This window comes from Diabrotica virgifera, chromosome 1 (genome assembly GCF_917563875.1).
Source record: "Diabrotica virgifera virgifera chromosome 1, PGI_DIABVI_V3a".
Lineage (NCBI taxonomy): Eukaryota > Metazoa > Arthropoda > Insecta > Coleoptera > Chrysomelidae > Diabrotica > Diabrotica virgifera.
Window position 1 is genome coordinate 226,267,809 of NC_065443.1, and position 16,797 is coordinate 226,284,605.

Sequence of the window (16,797 nt, forward strand, 5' to 3'; positions counted from 1 at the left end):
CAGTTACTAAGTTTTCACTCTAATGGCATATAAAACAACATAATGCTATTCTACACCCCACCAGAATGAAAACAATGGGAACCTTCTCTGGTTACACCTCCGAGGCTTCTACAATTTGCAAGCCATACGGATGCAGAGACTAAGGAAGATGAGGGAATTCTACAATTTACAATTCACGTCCCATCTGCTCAGCGCGGTAAAGTTCCAACGAGAATGGTTCCCTTCATACTCCACACAGAGTAAATGTAAATAAAAAATGAATAACCATTTTCAATTTCGTTGCAAAACGAAAACACAGCCGAACCATATTCTAGTCCAATCAGAGAGTGCTGCAAGCACCCCTACCGGTTTCGAAACTTATTAGTCTCTCATCAGGAGGCACATATGCTGCTCTCCCTGATCCAACCAAAACAAACCCCAGCGTGCAGTCCCGGATTGCAACGAACGAAATGGCATAGATGCCCTAGCGGCAACTTCTAGCAAAAAGACTAAGTTTTCACTCTAATGGCATATAAAACAACATAATGCTATTCTACACCCCACCAGAATGAAAACAATGGGATCCTTCTCTGGTTACACCTCCGAGGCTTCTACAATTTGCAAGCCATACGGATGCTGAGACTAAGGAAGATGAGGGAATTCTACAATTTACAATTCACGTCCAATCTGCTCAGCGCGGTAAAGTTCCAACGAGAATGGTTCCCTTCATACTCCACACAGAGTAAATGTAAATCAAAAATGAATAACCATTTTCAATTCCGTTGCAAAACGAAAACACAGCCGAACCATATTCTAGTCCAATCAGAGAGTGCTAATATTGTGTTTTCGTTTTGCAACGAAATTGAAAATGGTTATTCATTTTTGATTTACATTTACTCTGTGTGGAGTATGAAGGGAACCATTCTCGTTCGAACTTTACCGCGCTGAGCAGATGGGACGTGAATTGTAAATTGTAGAATTCCCTCATCTTCCTTAGTCTCAGCATCCGTATGGCTTGCAAATTGTAGAAGCCTCGGAGGTGTAACCAGAGAAGGTTCCCATTGTTTTCATTCTGGTGGGGTGTAGAATAGCATTATGTTGTTTTATATGCCATTAGAGTGAAAATGTAGTCTTTTTGCTAGCAGTTGCCGCCAGGGCATCTTTGCCATTTCGTTCGTTGTAATCCGGGACTGCAAGCTGGGGTTTGTTTTGGTTGGATCAGGGAGAGCAGCATAAGTGCCTCCTGATGAGAGACTAATAAGTTTCGAAACCGGTAGGGGTGCTTGCAGCACTCTCTGATTGGACTAGAATATGGTTCGGCTGTGTTTTCGTTTTGCAACGAAATTGAAAATGGTTATTCATTTTTGATTTACATTTACTCTGTGTGGAGTATGATGGGAACCATTCTCGTTGAAACTTTACCGCGCTGAGCAGATGGGACGAGAATTGTAAATTGTAGAATTCCCTCATCTTCCTTAGTCTCAGCATCCGTATGGCTTGCAAATTGTAGAAGGCTCGGAGGTGTAACCAGAGAAGGTTCCCACTGTTTTCATTCTGGTGGGGTGTAGAATAGCATTATGTTGTTTTATATGCCATTAAAGTGAAAACTTAGTCTCTTTCTATTTACATAATTATTTACACAGGGTGTCCAATAATTTAATTTTTTTTTGTCAATTTGCCAAATGATTTAACTTAATAAAAATTTTTTGGACACCCTGTATAAATAATTATATACCTGTTTATATTACTGAATAGAGAATTGAAGCACCTTTCAAATGAGCCAGCACACGATCCGTATTCTCATTTAAAAAAATCATCGATTACGTCATCACGCCCAGATGGATGACGTCACTAGTATACTATATAAGCCACAATATCATAACTTAAAAATAAAACCGACCTGTTTTGGGATTTTTCCTTAAAGTCACCGGTTTACGAAATAACGAATTTATTCCTTTCATTTGCACCATACTGTATACACATGCAACGGTGGAAAATAGTGTCGCGCACGCTTGATTGGCAATTAAAAAACAAAGTGGTTTTTGATATTGTATTGCAAAAAACTCTTCGGGATTTCATCAATCGATGTTTAAAGAATATCCACCTATCTTGGCAACATTCAAATTTTCAGTTTTTCACATAGTTTTTGACATAGGCGTAACCAGGATGATCCTAAGGGGGGGGTTACAACTACTGGAAGGTCTCTGGGGGCTATGGTGTTAAGCGTATAGAGCTCAAAGTGCATCCCAATGGGGGGTTATAACCCCCAAAACCTCCCTGGTTACGCCTATGATTTTTGAGGGTTAAAAATGGCCGATTTCGCAATTTTTCAATTTTTAATCGCTTATATGTCAAAAACTATCAACTTTAGAGAAAAGTCACTACAGACCTTTTCTGTTTGGAATGATCCAAAAAACCTAAAAAAATTGTTCCATGCAAAAAAAATAATTTTAGGAAAAAAACAAAAAAAAAACTTTTAAAAAATTTTTGACCAACTTTTGGTCCAGGCAACATGCAAATTTGTTAAAAGAGGTCCTTTTTGAGTAAGATTGTGCAAACAATCCGAATTAGAATATTTTTCCTAGCTGATGCGCAGTGGCTTTCTGGACTATACGGGTTATATACGTTATGTTTAGACAAAATATAAGTAAAATGTTGAGTACGTTTTGTCAGATAGTTTTGCCAGAACGTGTGTCTAGCTGACCCCGACAAAAATGGTCGGGAAATTTTGTCGTGTCAGGAGGTTTTGTCACGGCGTGTGTAGACGGTTTTAAGCAATTTGGTTGAATAGCGAATTGACTTCTTTTACCTGTAAGTAGGTCAAGTTCGATTTAATGATGTACAACATTTTACACCAGTACGATAACCTCTTAAAAATGTAACTTGATAACCTCTTTATCGATAACATATCGCACACATATTGTTTTGTTTGTATCGATTATACCGCGTTTTTTCTTCACGTGGTAATTGCAGAAGGCGAAAACATTTATAATGTTAGTTCAGTTTTGGTAGTGTTAGAATAGGTAAGTAAGCAGTATTTGGTAATTTTAGTAATAAGTAATTTTTATTTTTGTATTTATAATAATTTGCTACCTGCTTTAACGATGGTAAAAGGATAAAAAGCAATTTTTTCTGATGTATTGTTTTTTTAATATATCTATAATCTAGCCGTTCTCTAAGAACCACGGAAAGAGGGAACTACAAACTGTACTTAGGTTTTGCATACCGTTTTCATATTTCTTGCTTTCTGTATAGACACAAAAGTCGTCTGCATATTGTATGATTTTGAATGGGATGTTGTTTATTTGCATCTTATGTATGTCAGAGGTGTACAGATTGAATAAAATTGGTGATAATACTGAGCCTTGTGGTATACCGTGATAATTATGTCGAGGTCCTATTAGTTTGTTATTATGATCTCTGATATAAATTACCCTATCTGTATAGAAACCAATTATTGTGTTAACGAAAGCAATTGGCATATATAAATTTATCAATTGACAAATCAGCAGAGTATCTGTCTTTACAAGACACAACCTTCCTATAGACCAAGTTGTATTACTGAGTGATCAATCTTTTAAATTTAAAAGTATTGTCAAATATCTGGGCCTCATTCTGGACAAAAAACTAACTTGGAAACAAAACATACAATATATGCTGGATAGATGTAATAAAGGTAGTAATTTCCTTAGAATGACAACTAGAGTGTGGTGGGGCTGCGATGTTGAAACATCTTTATTGTTTTATAGAACTTATATACGATCCATTATAGATTATGGTGCTACTCTCTACAGTTCTGCTTCCAAAAACCTTTTAAGAAAAATTAACGTTTTCCAAAATTCTGCCTTGAGAATCTGTTTAGGTGCTATGAGATCTACTCCTATACAACCAATACATGTTGAAGCTTCTGAACCTCCTTTGGAGATTAGAAGAAATTTACTAAGCAAAAAATGGGTACTCAAAGCACACTCTACAAATTTCGAATTATTTTCCAGTATATGTCATCTTAACGAATCAGATCTTACTCACAAGTATTGGATTAAAAAACCGTCTCCGCCTTTATGCACTGCATTACAGAACAATCCTATTTTTTCAAAGGAATTGAACACAGTTGACAAAAACTTAGACTACTTCGCTCTCTTCCATAACACTGATGTAATAATACCCACATACAACGAAAACAACATAATCAGCAACAATATCCTGAAATCTATTGTGAACTGCTACAGTGATGCCACAGTTATATACACAGATGCATCTAAATCAAGAGAAGGGACTGGCTGTGCTTATTTTTTACCCTCAGGAGGTTTCGAATGCAAGTACAAACTTCTCAATGAGTTTTCAATTTTCTCTGCGGAATCATTGGCCATACTCGAAGCATTGAAATATATTAAAAACTCTTATACTAAAAAACGTTAATTCTTTCAGACTGCCTATCAGTTTTACAGAATATTAAAAATACTTTTTTGCCCAAAACATTTAGTAATCCTTACATATTTTTAATAAAGGATATGTTAAAGCGTGTAGAAGAATCTGACTTCAATATAAAATTTATTTGGGTTAAGGCACATATTGGACTCAAAGATAATGAATATGTAGACTACTTAGCTAAATCCAGTATAACATCAGGCACTTTATTGTCATATTCTTTATGTGTATCAGATGTTATTACTATTTTTAAAAGAAACCAACTATTGATATGGAAAGATCAATGGAATATTTACTGCTTAACAAACCCCACAAGATACACCACTTTACAACCAGTGATTCCACAAAGTTCTTGGTTTAAGAGTTTTAAAGCTCCACGTAAATATATAACAACTATAAATCGACTACGTTTTGGGCATGCTTGCTATCCAAGTCATTTATATAAAATAAATGTGATTGAAGATGATAATTGTAAACATTGCGGAAAACAGGGTGATCTTGATCATATCTTTTTTGAATGTACTAAGTATCAACAGCATTCAAACTCTCTCTATGAAAATTTAATTAAACTTAATATGCATGCACCATTCAATATCCAGTCTCTGTTGGCTACAGGGTCACAACAAATATATAATATCATTATACCTAGATTTCTTGTCAGATACACACACAGTCCTATAAGATTTGTACGCGGGAGTGAAATTTTTTATGATTTATGTTCAGATTTGCATCCTTTTATCATAAATGTTATATCAGTTTATCAGAAATCCATCATTGTTTTTATTGTATTATTATTGTATTGTGTTATTTATTGTATTAGTATATTGATTGTGTTTATTTTTGTATTAGGGATAGGATTGTATAGTCTTTATTGCAACTGGCTGAATGACTAACGTCTATGCCATTAAATAAAAAAAATCTATAATCTATAATATTCATAACATTCTTAAATTTATTGTTATCACGATTATTGTAGTTAATGTTGTATTATTCTTCTTAGTCCTCTTCTTCTTTAAGTGCCGTCTCTCAATCGGAGATTGGATATCATCATCACTATCTTCACTCTATCTACTGCTGCTCTGAAGAGTTCTATAAAACTGCATTTAAATCAGTCCCAAAAATTTTTCAACAATGTCACTCTCCTTCTTCCTATACTCCTTCCGCATCTTATCTTTCCCTGTATTATCAGTCTTAGCATTTCATATCGCTGTCCCCTCATTACGGGTCCCATATATTGTAACTTTTTCATTTTTATTGTGTTTATTATTTAGTATTCTTTACGTATTCCTCGCCATACTTCCATGTTCGTTTCCTTCTGTGTCCACCCTGTTCTAAGTGTAGTCTATTAAATAGACTATGTGTCCTTGATTGAATGTTCAGCATTCAAGTCCATATTGCAGTATCGAGAACATGTAGCATCTCAAAGATCTTACTGTTAGTTCTAATCTAAGGTCTTTGTTGCAGATAATTCCATTTTTACAAACGCAGTTTTTTCTGTTTATATCCTGGCCTTATTTCTGTTATTTGATCATTATTCTCTGAAATATGCGTTACTAGGTATTTGTATTTATCAACCCTTTCTATCAGTACATTTCTCAAATGTATGCTTGTTTGTATGTTTGTTTTCTTAGTAACTATCATGTATTTGGTCTTTTTTACATTCACTTTCAGTCTATATTCCTCATAGAAACTGTTTGTTTTATTTAGTAGTAATTGGACCTATTCAGCAGAGCTTGTCATAGTCACGGTGTCATCTGCATATCTTATGTTGTTAATAGATCTTCCGTTAATTATTATTCCTTCACTTTGATATAGTAAAGCTTCTTCACAAATGGCATTACTATATATATTAAATAGTAATGGAGACATAATACATCCCTGCCTAACACCTCTCCTGCATCTCTCCAGTACATATCCATGCATCTTTGGGCTATCAAATTGAAAGCAAATAACGCCTCTCTGGTTTCTAGTACCTTTCTGAACCCAAACTGGCTATCATCTATTCCTTCTTCCAGTTTTTTTATTTATAAGACCATGTATTATTTTAAAGAGTAATTTGAGAACATGACTTATTAGTGATATTGTTTTGTATTCACTACAAGCTTTAGCGTTTGTATTTTTAGGGATAGCAAAAGAGGTGGAGAGTAACAATTGTTTTGGTAAAATTTTATCTTTCCCCTTTTGTACACTGTGTTACAAGTCTACCAAGATGTCTTAATTGCGTATATCTTACTTTAAATTAACATTAAATGGTTTTTCGAGTAAGGAATTTATTATATTTTTTATTAGCTTCAATTTAAATAATGAAAACTTTTTTGTAAAATCTTACAGTTTTTGAGTTATTTATGAAAAATCGCTTTAAATCGTGCATTTTTTTTAACTGAAATATTAATTTCATCTTTAATAACTCAAAAAGTATTTATTTATTTAAACCGGAAACTTGTGTTGAGTTCTAACGAAAAATTAAAGAGATACAGAATACAAAAGTGAATTGTTCAAAGACAATAGAAAAGAGACGATGGAAGTAAAAGTAGAAGATAATATGGTTTTAAAGATATTAAAAAAGGAAATTAAAACGGCATTACAAAACAGCGAAAATGGTAAAGCAGTAGGTAGGTCGAGACCATTTTAAGCTTTCCACTGGGATTTGGTCTCGACCTACCTACTGCTTTACCATTTTCGCTGTTTTGTAATGCCGTTTTAATTTCCTTTTTTAATATCTTTAAAACCATATTATCTTCTACTTTTACTTCCATCGTCTCTTTTCTATTGTCTTTGAACAATTCACTTTTGTATTCTGTATCTCTTTAATTTTTCGTTAGAACTCAACACAAGTTTCCGGTTTAAATAAATCAATACTTTTTGAGTTATTAAAGATCAAATTAATAAATGTAGTAATGAAACAAATACTTACTCACAATCATTTAATTATACTTTGACGACCGGTTTCGATCTCTACATTATTCAGATCATCTTCAGGTCGGCGTTACAAGTAGTTAAATGCTACAATTAAAGAAAACCAGAGTTAGAACATTGTCTGGTTGCACAAATGTTAATAGAAAGCTAACTTCGAAAACAAAAAAAAATAATTTCGAAAAAAAAATGTTTTCGAAAAAAAATGTTTACGAAAAAAAAAATGTTTTCGAAAAAAAAAATGTTTAAAAAATGTTTTCGAAGTTAGCTTTCTATTAACATTTGTGCAACCAGACAATGTTCTAACTCTGGTTTTCTTTAATTGTAGCATTTAACTACTTGTAACGCCGACCTGAAGATGATCTGAATAATGTAGAGATCGAAACCGGTCGTCAAAGTATAATTAAATGATTGTGAGTAAGTCTTTGTTTCATTACTACATTTAATATGGACTCACATATGCAACCCATTCAATATCAAATTAATATTTCAGTTAAAAAAAATGCACGCTTTAAAGCGATTTTTCATAAATAACTCAACAACTGTAAGTTTTTACAAAAAAATTATCATTATTTAAATTGAAGCTAATAAAAAATGTAATAAATTCCTTACTCGAAAAACCATTTAATGTTAATTTAAAATAAGATATAGGTAATTGAATGTATATTTTTTTCTGCGAATATTCAAATCAAAGGATCCAAACTAAATAACGGGAAAACGATGCATTTTATAACACTTACTAAATACTTGTCAAAGTACTTATAAATACGTATCAAAATGAGCTCCAGAAGAAGTTGATAGCATCAAAATTTATACTCAAAAAATTTAAAAAAAATGATATTCTTTTTCTTGGAATAACTCTGTTAATTTTTATGATATCAGGCACATCCAGCTATTTGAAAGGTAATTTCAAGAGCTATAAAACTGTATTAAATCTTTCAAATACTTTATATTTTTTTAGGATAATAGGTTAAAGGGCTCCAGTTACATTGTTCTCGCAGTAAAATTTAGGCTTAAACGTTTCTATCTTGGTTATTTTGAGTCATACAGAAATCAAAAGAAAAGTAAAATCTTTGCTAATAAAAAAAAACAAACTTCGTTATCTATCATTTTTAACGTTTATCGAGTATTGTTGTAGTTATTATCCAAAGCAAATAATTTAACGAAAATTTGAAAAATTTTAATTTTTTTAATCATAATATATAATAATATATAATTTGTTTTATAAATATGCCTTATAAATCGGTCAAAATGTTTAAGGTCATTACTTATGCTAAAGTAAAGAAAGTCTTATAGGAATTACTAAAGATTTTAATTTTTGTGGTAATGGCGTTCGTTTTATTTTTCACTTTATACAAAAAAATTCGAAAGTGTCCTATTATTTTCATGTTCACTTGCTTAATTTTGATGATTCAACTTCTTTCGGTGCTCATTCAATAGGTATTTCTGAGTGCTTTAAAAAAGTATATTAAGTATATTTTGTAAAATGCATCGTTTTCCTGTTAATTAGGCTTGAATAATTAGATTTGAGTATTAGCCGAAAAAAAAAATACATTTAATTACCCATAACTCACTTTGAATTAATAATGAAAGGTTTTTTAAAGCTTTAATTTTGGTAAAGATAAGTTTTTTGTAAAAACTTACAATTTTTAAGTGATTTACAAAAAACCGCTTTAAAACATGCATTTTTCACAAAAAATTAAAATTTTTGTTCTTTAGTAACTCAAAAAGTATTGATATATTTTAATAACTTTATATAACAAATTCTGTTTATAATTTGTCCTTCTATCGATTTGTGGAGTTATTTTTAATAAAATAATTTTCACTCCCGAGAAGGGGCAATATCCACCCTCAGGGTAAATACGCAAGGTGGCACAATGTCACCTTTGTTTCTTGGGGTATCCTCTAACCACTCACCAATTTTACCATGTTAAACCGTGTTAAAAATGCAATTTATCTACTCTATGTCATATTATATATAAGTTTTTAGTTTGTGAAAACTGTCATTATAGATAGCAGTGCGTGAAGAGTTTAAAGTGTGCGTGAAGTAACAATGTATTTTAAATGGGATTTACTTTTTCGCACACTTTCAATGGGTTTTTTGGCACAATTTCATATAATCTAATATCCTTAACTTTCGCGTTGTCATGGTGATGACAATATGAGCAATGACTTACAACAAAATTTTTGACAATTTTGTGGTTTGAAAGTAGTTAGGATTTTTAAATGTTAAAGTTGTAAAAATTGTAGAATAGAAATGAATTCCAGTGACGAAAAGTTACAGCTTTTTATTTGTTTATCGTAGATAAAATATTGTATGAAACTGTGGGTGAAGTACTTTTTGCGAACTTACGCGATGTATAGCACTCGCTCCGTTGTCGCTCGTGCTCTAAATATCACGTGCGTTCGCAAAAAGCATACTTCACGAACTGTTTCATAAATAAATATTTTAGCACTCCATAGGAGCGTTATAAATGCTACTTTAAAGCACTAGTGCTTTAAAATTTTTAAGGCACTGCAGTTAAAATGAATTGTCAAATTGTGAAACGTCAAAATATTTATATTTCATTTATTAACATTAATATTAATAGTACAACTTGCGCAATTTGAAAAAGGTGGTTTAAAAGGTTTTTTAAAATCTAATTTAAACTGTATTATTGCATTTTTAACACGTTTGTAGACAAAAACTATTAACATTTGTTAGAATATACAACAATAAAAGTAAGATGTTATTCTATAGTTGTTATGATTTACGTATTGATAGTATTGGGACCGTGCAAGTTCGGCAAAGCGACACCTATTTCTACGCTCTGCAACTTTATTCGCACTTTTAATTATATTGGCCAATTATATTAGTCCTGGTTACTGGATAATTGTCAAGGCCATAGTCCAAAAAAATAATAAGAAGAAAAAATAAGATTCCGGTTATGTTATTAAAACGTAATCAATTGTATGTAGTAAATAAAATTAGTTATTAAAATGCAGTACTGCAAGCAAAATAAAATTAATTAAATTTACCTTTATGTAATAATTGCATATCATATCAATATTGTGGAGCAACATATAATTTTTCTTCTTCAATGAGAGTAGATATGAAATGTACCTCAATTTGACAATTTCAATTGACAATATGAATTATTTAAGAAATATGCAATATTTCTCCGCTATTCGCGCACGATCGTTTCTCAATTCCCTTCCAAGTACTTGCACACAGCGAATAGGCAGTTTTGATGTAATGTCAAGGAAAATACTTATAAAAAATGGAATGTCAGTCAAGTTCAAGTAAAAGTTTTTGTAGATATTGTTTTCGTAGAATATTTTGTAGATATTTGAGAATGAATAAATTATAATTGTTGATATATAAGACGTTTGTAGAAAAAATATTGTATGATATACGTGTTAAAAAGTACATTTTTAAGGCACTCATGTGAATTGCAGAATTCGCTTCGCTCATTCTGCAAACTTTCATATGCGTGCCTTAAGGCCATGAGTATATAATTCGCAAATATTTTACGGCTATCCCTACCTTTTCTGTCTTTACATGGCAAATTACGTGTAGTAAAATTCACAATGTCATTCTACTTGACAATGTCATAATTAACTTAAAGAGATGGCTTTTGAATATTCTTTGATAACTCTTTATTTGTATAATTGCAAATTATTAATTCAGTTAATAAATGGGATAATTTTTTCACTAACTGTGTATTCAGTGATTGTAATAATTTATATGTACAACAAAAACTAATACTCAATCGAGAAAAGAGGAAAAGTGTTAAAGCGACTTTTTAATAATATATTGTTACTATGGAACGCTTACCACGTTGAACATCTTTAACAGCAAAATACTTGGACTACAGAATATATTATCCTGATGTATTCTCTGCTTGGATCTTCCACAAATAACACACAATAAATAACTTTTTATTAAGTTCACGTCTTAAATCAATTATTTATCAAATACACTATATATCAACATTATTTAATCAACAACTTAAAATATTCACGATGCCATGTCAAATATTTAAAATTGTCACTGATTGTCACTCTCTGACTGACAATATGCTGACAACATTCTATTCGACTGAGTGCGTTGTAAGACAAAGATAGATTTGGAAAATATTACCATGGACACTGTGTTCATTTTTTTCGAATCCTGAAAAAACCAATAAATATTTTTGAAAAATTTAAAAGCAGAATGAAAGACTAAATTATTACCGAGGGCCGAAAGTCCCTTAGAATAAATAAAAAGTTTATTTTGAATGAGATATTTGAAATTAAAAATCACACTAAATTTTCTCTTAGCTTTTCACCCCTGTAACTTATTAAAATAAACATTATAGAAGTTTTCAGGGACTTTCGGCCCTCGCTAATAACGTAATCTTTCATTCTGCGTTTAAATTTTTCAAAAATACTTATTAGTTTTTTCAGGATTCGAAAAAAATGAATCCCCATTTGAAAAGCATTGCCGCCGAAAATACGTACCCATCCTCTTAAAATTGTACTTTTAACACTTTTATCATAAATAACTATTAAGTACAACTCTCTCTTAAGCCAGGAAGATGGGGAGATTTTCTTGCGAAGGGGTTGTAGCTCAATAATCGAAATGCGCGTGATTTAAGAGTTTATTCTTAGAATATATAAGCTATAGGAATTATATCCGCGATACGATAAATTCTAATTTTTTTCAGCATGTTTCTCTTAAGTTAAATCAATTAAAGGGTTGTTTGGGGGTTTGGAAGTGAAGGGTTGTTTTATGAAAGCTATAAATGGGGGGGGGGCAGCTCAACAGGGGTCTTCAAGAGCCATGGTACTGAAGCATTTTTTTGACAGGTAATACCTATAAGAACAAATTGTAACTATTTCCTGGCGTAGGATCTGGCGGCCATTATTATTTATTTTCAATTTAGTGTCAAAAGACGGCCATTTTCCTTTTTTTCTCAAATCAATGGAAAACGTTAAGAATTGTGGTTTTTTTGTACAGACATCTTCAAGAAAATGGAAAAGCTTAAAAATGACGTATTACAAAGTTTAATAAACTCATTTATTGTTAATATAATGGCGAAAAAAGGTCCAAATTAAAAAAAAATTAATTTTCAATTACTATTGTAAAAATAAGTGTACAGCTTTGAAATTTTTGTCAAATGAGAGTTCTTTGGTGCTTAATATGTGACAAAAGAGAGCTTTTTTTGCAATAACGTAAGTCAGAAAAAAAATGTTAGAATCATTCTACAGGTGTAAAATGAAAGAGCATGCCAACTCAAAATTGCTAGTAAACTAAAAAAGAAGTAGATGAATAAGATTGTGTAGTAGTCGGCAGTTGCCTCTGAGAGAAAAAAGTTTAATGTAGTTGAAAAAAAGTTTAGTTGTTGTATTTGTCCCATGCCAAAAAATTTCTACTAAACCAAAGAAGAAAAACAAGATTGTGCGTTGATAGGCAGGTGCCTCTAGCGTGAAATTTTTTAACTTGTTATGTTTCTCCCACACCAACCAAAATTACCAGTTAACTAAAGAAGAAGATGAAGCAAACTGTACAATATACTAACTCCAAATTGTAAGTGAATAAGGGATTTTCCCTTATTTCGCGACGATGAGCTGGGCAAATACCCAAGTAGGTGGAGGCCAATAAACTGAAGAAGAAGAAGAAGAAATAACATGAATTAAACTTTCAAATTAGTTTAAAAAAGTGAATAAAAAGTGCAAATATTTCTAATAAATAATTATGCAAAAGTATCGCCAATTTTTTCTTATAAACTTTTTCATTAACCCTTTTCAAAAAAATCTATTTTTTAACGTTTTTTAGGTGCAAAACTACCAAGTAATGATATGTATATGATAATTGATGAAAAATTGTAATAAATATATATAATTTATTATTTAAAAAAATAAAAAGTTTATAAGGAAAAATTTAACATAATTTTTCATAATTATTTATTATTAATAAATGCACTTTTCTTTTTATTCACTTTTATTAAACCAATTTGAAATTTTAGCTGATGCTCTTTCATTTGACACCTGTATAATGGTTCTGACATTATTTTTTTCTGACTTATGTTATTGCAAAAAAAGCTCTTTGTGATAAACAATGTGAATAAAATTTAAACAATTGAATGAAACGCTTTGAAATTTTTGTCACGTATTAAGCACCAAAGAAACCTCATTTGAGAAAAATTTCAAAGCTGTGCACTTATTTTTAACATATTTATTGCGAAATTAATTTTTTTGAAATTTCAAGCTTTTTTTGCAAATTGTTTTTTTTTTTAAATGGCTTTGGCAGAGCCAATTAGCCATATTATTAATACTTGTATTAACAATAAATAACATTAATTAAAAATTATATTAACAATACTTGTATTAACAATAAATGAGTGTATTAAACTTTGTAATACGCCATTTTAAAGCTTGTTCTATTCTCCCGAAGATGTTTTTACTAAGAAAACCATATGTCTTACTAATTTCCATTAATTTGAAAAAAAAAAAAGGAAAAAGACCGTTTTTTGACACTAAATGGTTTATAAATAAAAAATGCCGCCAGATCCTACGCAGGAAATAGTTACAATAATTTGTTTTTATAGGTATTACCTGTCGAAAAAACCCTTCAGTACCCTGGTTGTTGAAGTGTCATGGAAAAATCCTTATTACCCTGGACTATAATGTTTATTATAATATGTAGACTAGTATGTATTTTACATAGATATGATAATACTAAACATAATATTTGACACGAAATTTTGACATCGTATCCAACAGTAATATTTTTATGTCATTTTTTTTTACATTTTAGACCACGACCATCGATGATATTTTAAGAAAAATGATTTTTTGGAAGATGATATTTCTCTTTTACCTAATACAGCAGTCTATGTGCCAAAAAGATAATCATTTCACAGTTGGAAGGAGTACTATTGTGCATCTTTTTGAATGGAAATGGAAAGATATAGCGGAGGAGTGTGAAAACTTTCTAGGACCCAAAGGGTTTGCAGGAGTGCAGGTAAATTCGAATTTTGAACATGTAATTATCCCGTTCATAGCGTAATCCACCTTTGGGTTCCCGTTTGCCAAGCCTCTCTATTCTGTCAGTCTTCTTCAGATATATTTCTTGCTGACATTGCATTTGAAATTTCCTTTTTTCTGGTGGTATCTATTCTAATATTTTTTTAGTAGTCTTTCCTCCTCTCCTACTTCTAACATGTACGTATATTAGTTGTTGTTTTTCGATGTCGTTTACAATTGATCTTTGTACTTTCATTTGTTTCCTTATGTCCTCATTTCTCACACGTTGTTTCTAATCTAGACTTTCCCGCTGCTCTCCTCTAAATAGTTATTTTCCTAACTAGTGCGAAAAGTGAGTTCGGGCAAGCAGTCGAGTGCGGGGAAGACACTTTCCGCATGAGTTAGGAACAATATTTTTTCTAGGGCCGTACGTGAAAGCCGTACGCGAAAGACGTACGTAAGTGAAAATACACAAATTAATTCTTTGACAAGATTGTCAAAACCAAACTTTCAATATAATGGGTTACCACGACGACGATATTGGTTTTTATGACGACGATTTAAAACCATTGTAATTGTCTACTGATCTCACTTTTAAATATTATGTCAAAATATTTTTTTTTCATCGAATTATCAGTAGTAATTGCACAAGAGCTCTAAAATTCTATATTAATTTTAGAGTTTGAGTGCAATTTGTTGCGTTTATTTTATGAATAAAACTGTTCAAAACCAAAATTTTACTGTAATTTATATATGTAAGTACCAATTAGTGAAATTAAACACACAGTTGTTATAAATATGTATTTGACGGTTGAAAGTCATCACTTTTATAATTTTTAAAACATTTGTCATTAATGTCACTGAATGTATTTTTTCGTAGCAACGAAGGGCATCTGACGTAATATGCTTAACGACGGGAGATTATCAAAAATTATCACCTTAATTTGCATGTCTGTAGCTTTCTATTGGTCAGAATCTCCTATGAATGAAATAATCAGTAGTAATTGCACAAGAGCTCTAAAATTATTGAATTTTTCCCGAGTGACACTTTGACAGTTTTAATTTCACGAGCCGAAGGCGAGTGAAATTATGTCAAAGTATCACGAGGGCAAAAATTCTATATTAATTTTAGAGATCGAGTGCAATTTGTTGCGATTATTTCATGAATAAAACTGTTCAAAATCAAAATTTTAGTGTAATTTATTTATGTAAGTACAAATTACGTAGTACAATTAATCACACAGTTGTTACAAGTATTTGACGTTTGAAAGTCATCACTTTTATAATTTTTAAAACATTAATTGTCATTAATGTCACTGAATGTGTTTTTTCGTAGCAACGAAGAGCATCTGACGTAATATACTTGACGACGGGAAATTATCAAAAATTATCAGCTTAATTCAGATTTCTGTAGCTTTCTATTGGTCAGAATCTCCTATGAATGAAATAATCAGTAGTAATTGCACAAGAGCTCTAAAATTCTGTATTAATTTTATAGAGATCGAGTGCAATTTGTTGCGATTATTTCATGAATAAAACTGTTTAAACCAAAATTTTATTGTAATTAATTTATGTAAGTACAAATTAGTGCAATTAAACACACAGTTGTTATAAATATGTATTTGACGGTTGAAAGTCATCACTTTTATAATTTTTAAAACATTTGTCATTAATGTCACTGAATGTATTTTTTCATAGAAACGAAGGGCATCTGACGTAATATACTTGACGACAGAAATTATCAAAAATTATCAATTTAATTTAGATTCCTGTAGCTTTCTATTGGTCAGAATCTCCTATGAATGAAATAATCAGTAGTAATTGCATAAGAGCTCTAAAATTATTGAATTTTTCCCGAGTGACACTTTGACAGTTTTAATTTCACGACCCGAAGGAGAGTGAAATTATGTCAAAGTGTCACGAGGGCAAAAATTCTATATTAATTTTAGAGATCGAGTGCAATTTGTTGCGATTATTTCATGAATAAAACTCTTCAAAACCAAAATTTTATTGTAATTTATTTATGTAAGTACAAATTAGTACAATTAAACACACAGTTGTTATAAATATTTGACGGTTGAAAGTCATCACTTTTATAATTTTTAAAACATTAATTTTCATTAATGTCACTGAATGTATTTTTTCGTAGCAACGAAGGGCATCTGATGTAATATACTTGACGACGGGAAATTATCAAAAATTATCGGGTATAATATGACAAGAGAGTGAGAATAAATTGAAAATAATGCGACAGTTTTTCGAAAATTTGTTGTCTGGCAATAAACACGAGAGCCAACAGGGCTCGAGTAGCTATTGCCCAATGACAAAAATTTGAGTAAAAATGAAGTATTATTTCCTTATTTATTCTTACTGTCGTATGATATTCGTAAGATTATTTTTAAATAGGTATATTATGGATATTTTCTTAAATGTGACAGTTGTCAAAACTAGGAAACTGGTTGCCATTAAACAGAAACAATCTACTTA

The 16,797-nt window shown here is 31.1% G+C and overlaps 1 protein-coding gene across 1 annotated transcript in view; it reads left to right on the forward strand.

Moving 5' to 3' along the window:
• Nucleotides 1-2,840: 2,840 nt before the first annotated feature.
• LOC114329580 (alpha-amylase) overlaps nucleotides 2,841-16,797 on the forward strand; it is a 412,355-nt gene continuing 398,398 nt past the window's right edge. Inside the window, exons 1-2 of the mRNA XM_028278736.2 lie at nucleotides 2,841-3,002; nucleotides 14,102-14,308. Of these exons, the coding sequence (XP_028134537.2) occupies nucleotides 14,132-14,308 (177 nt within the window). The 5' untranslated portion in view covers nucleotides 2,841-3,002; nucleotides 14,102-14,131. The remainder of the gene's footprint in view (nucleotides 3,003-14,101; nucleotides 14,309-16,797) is intronic.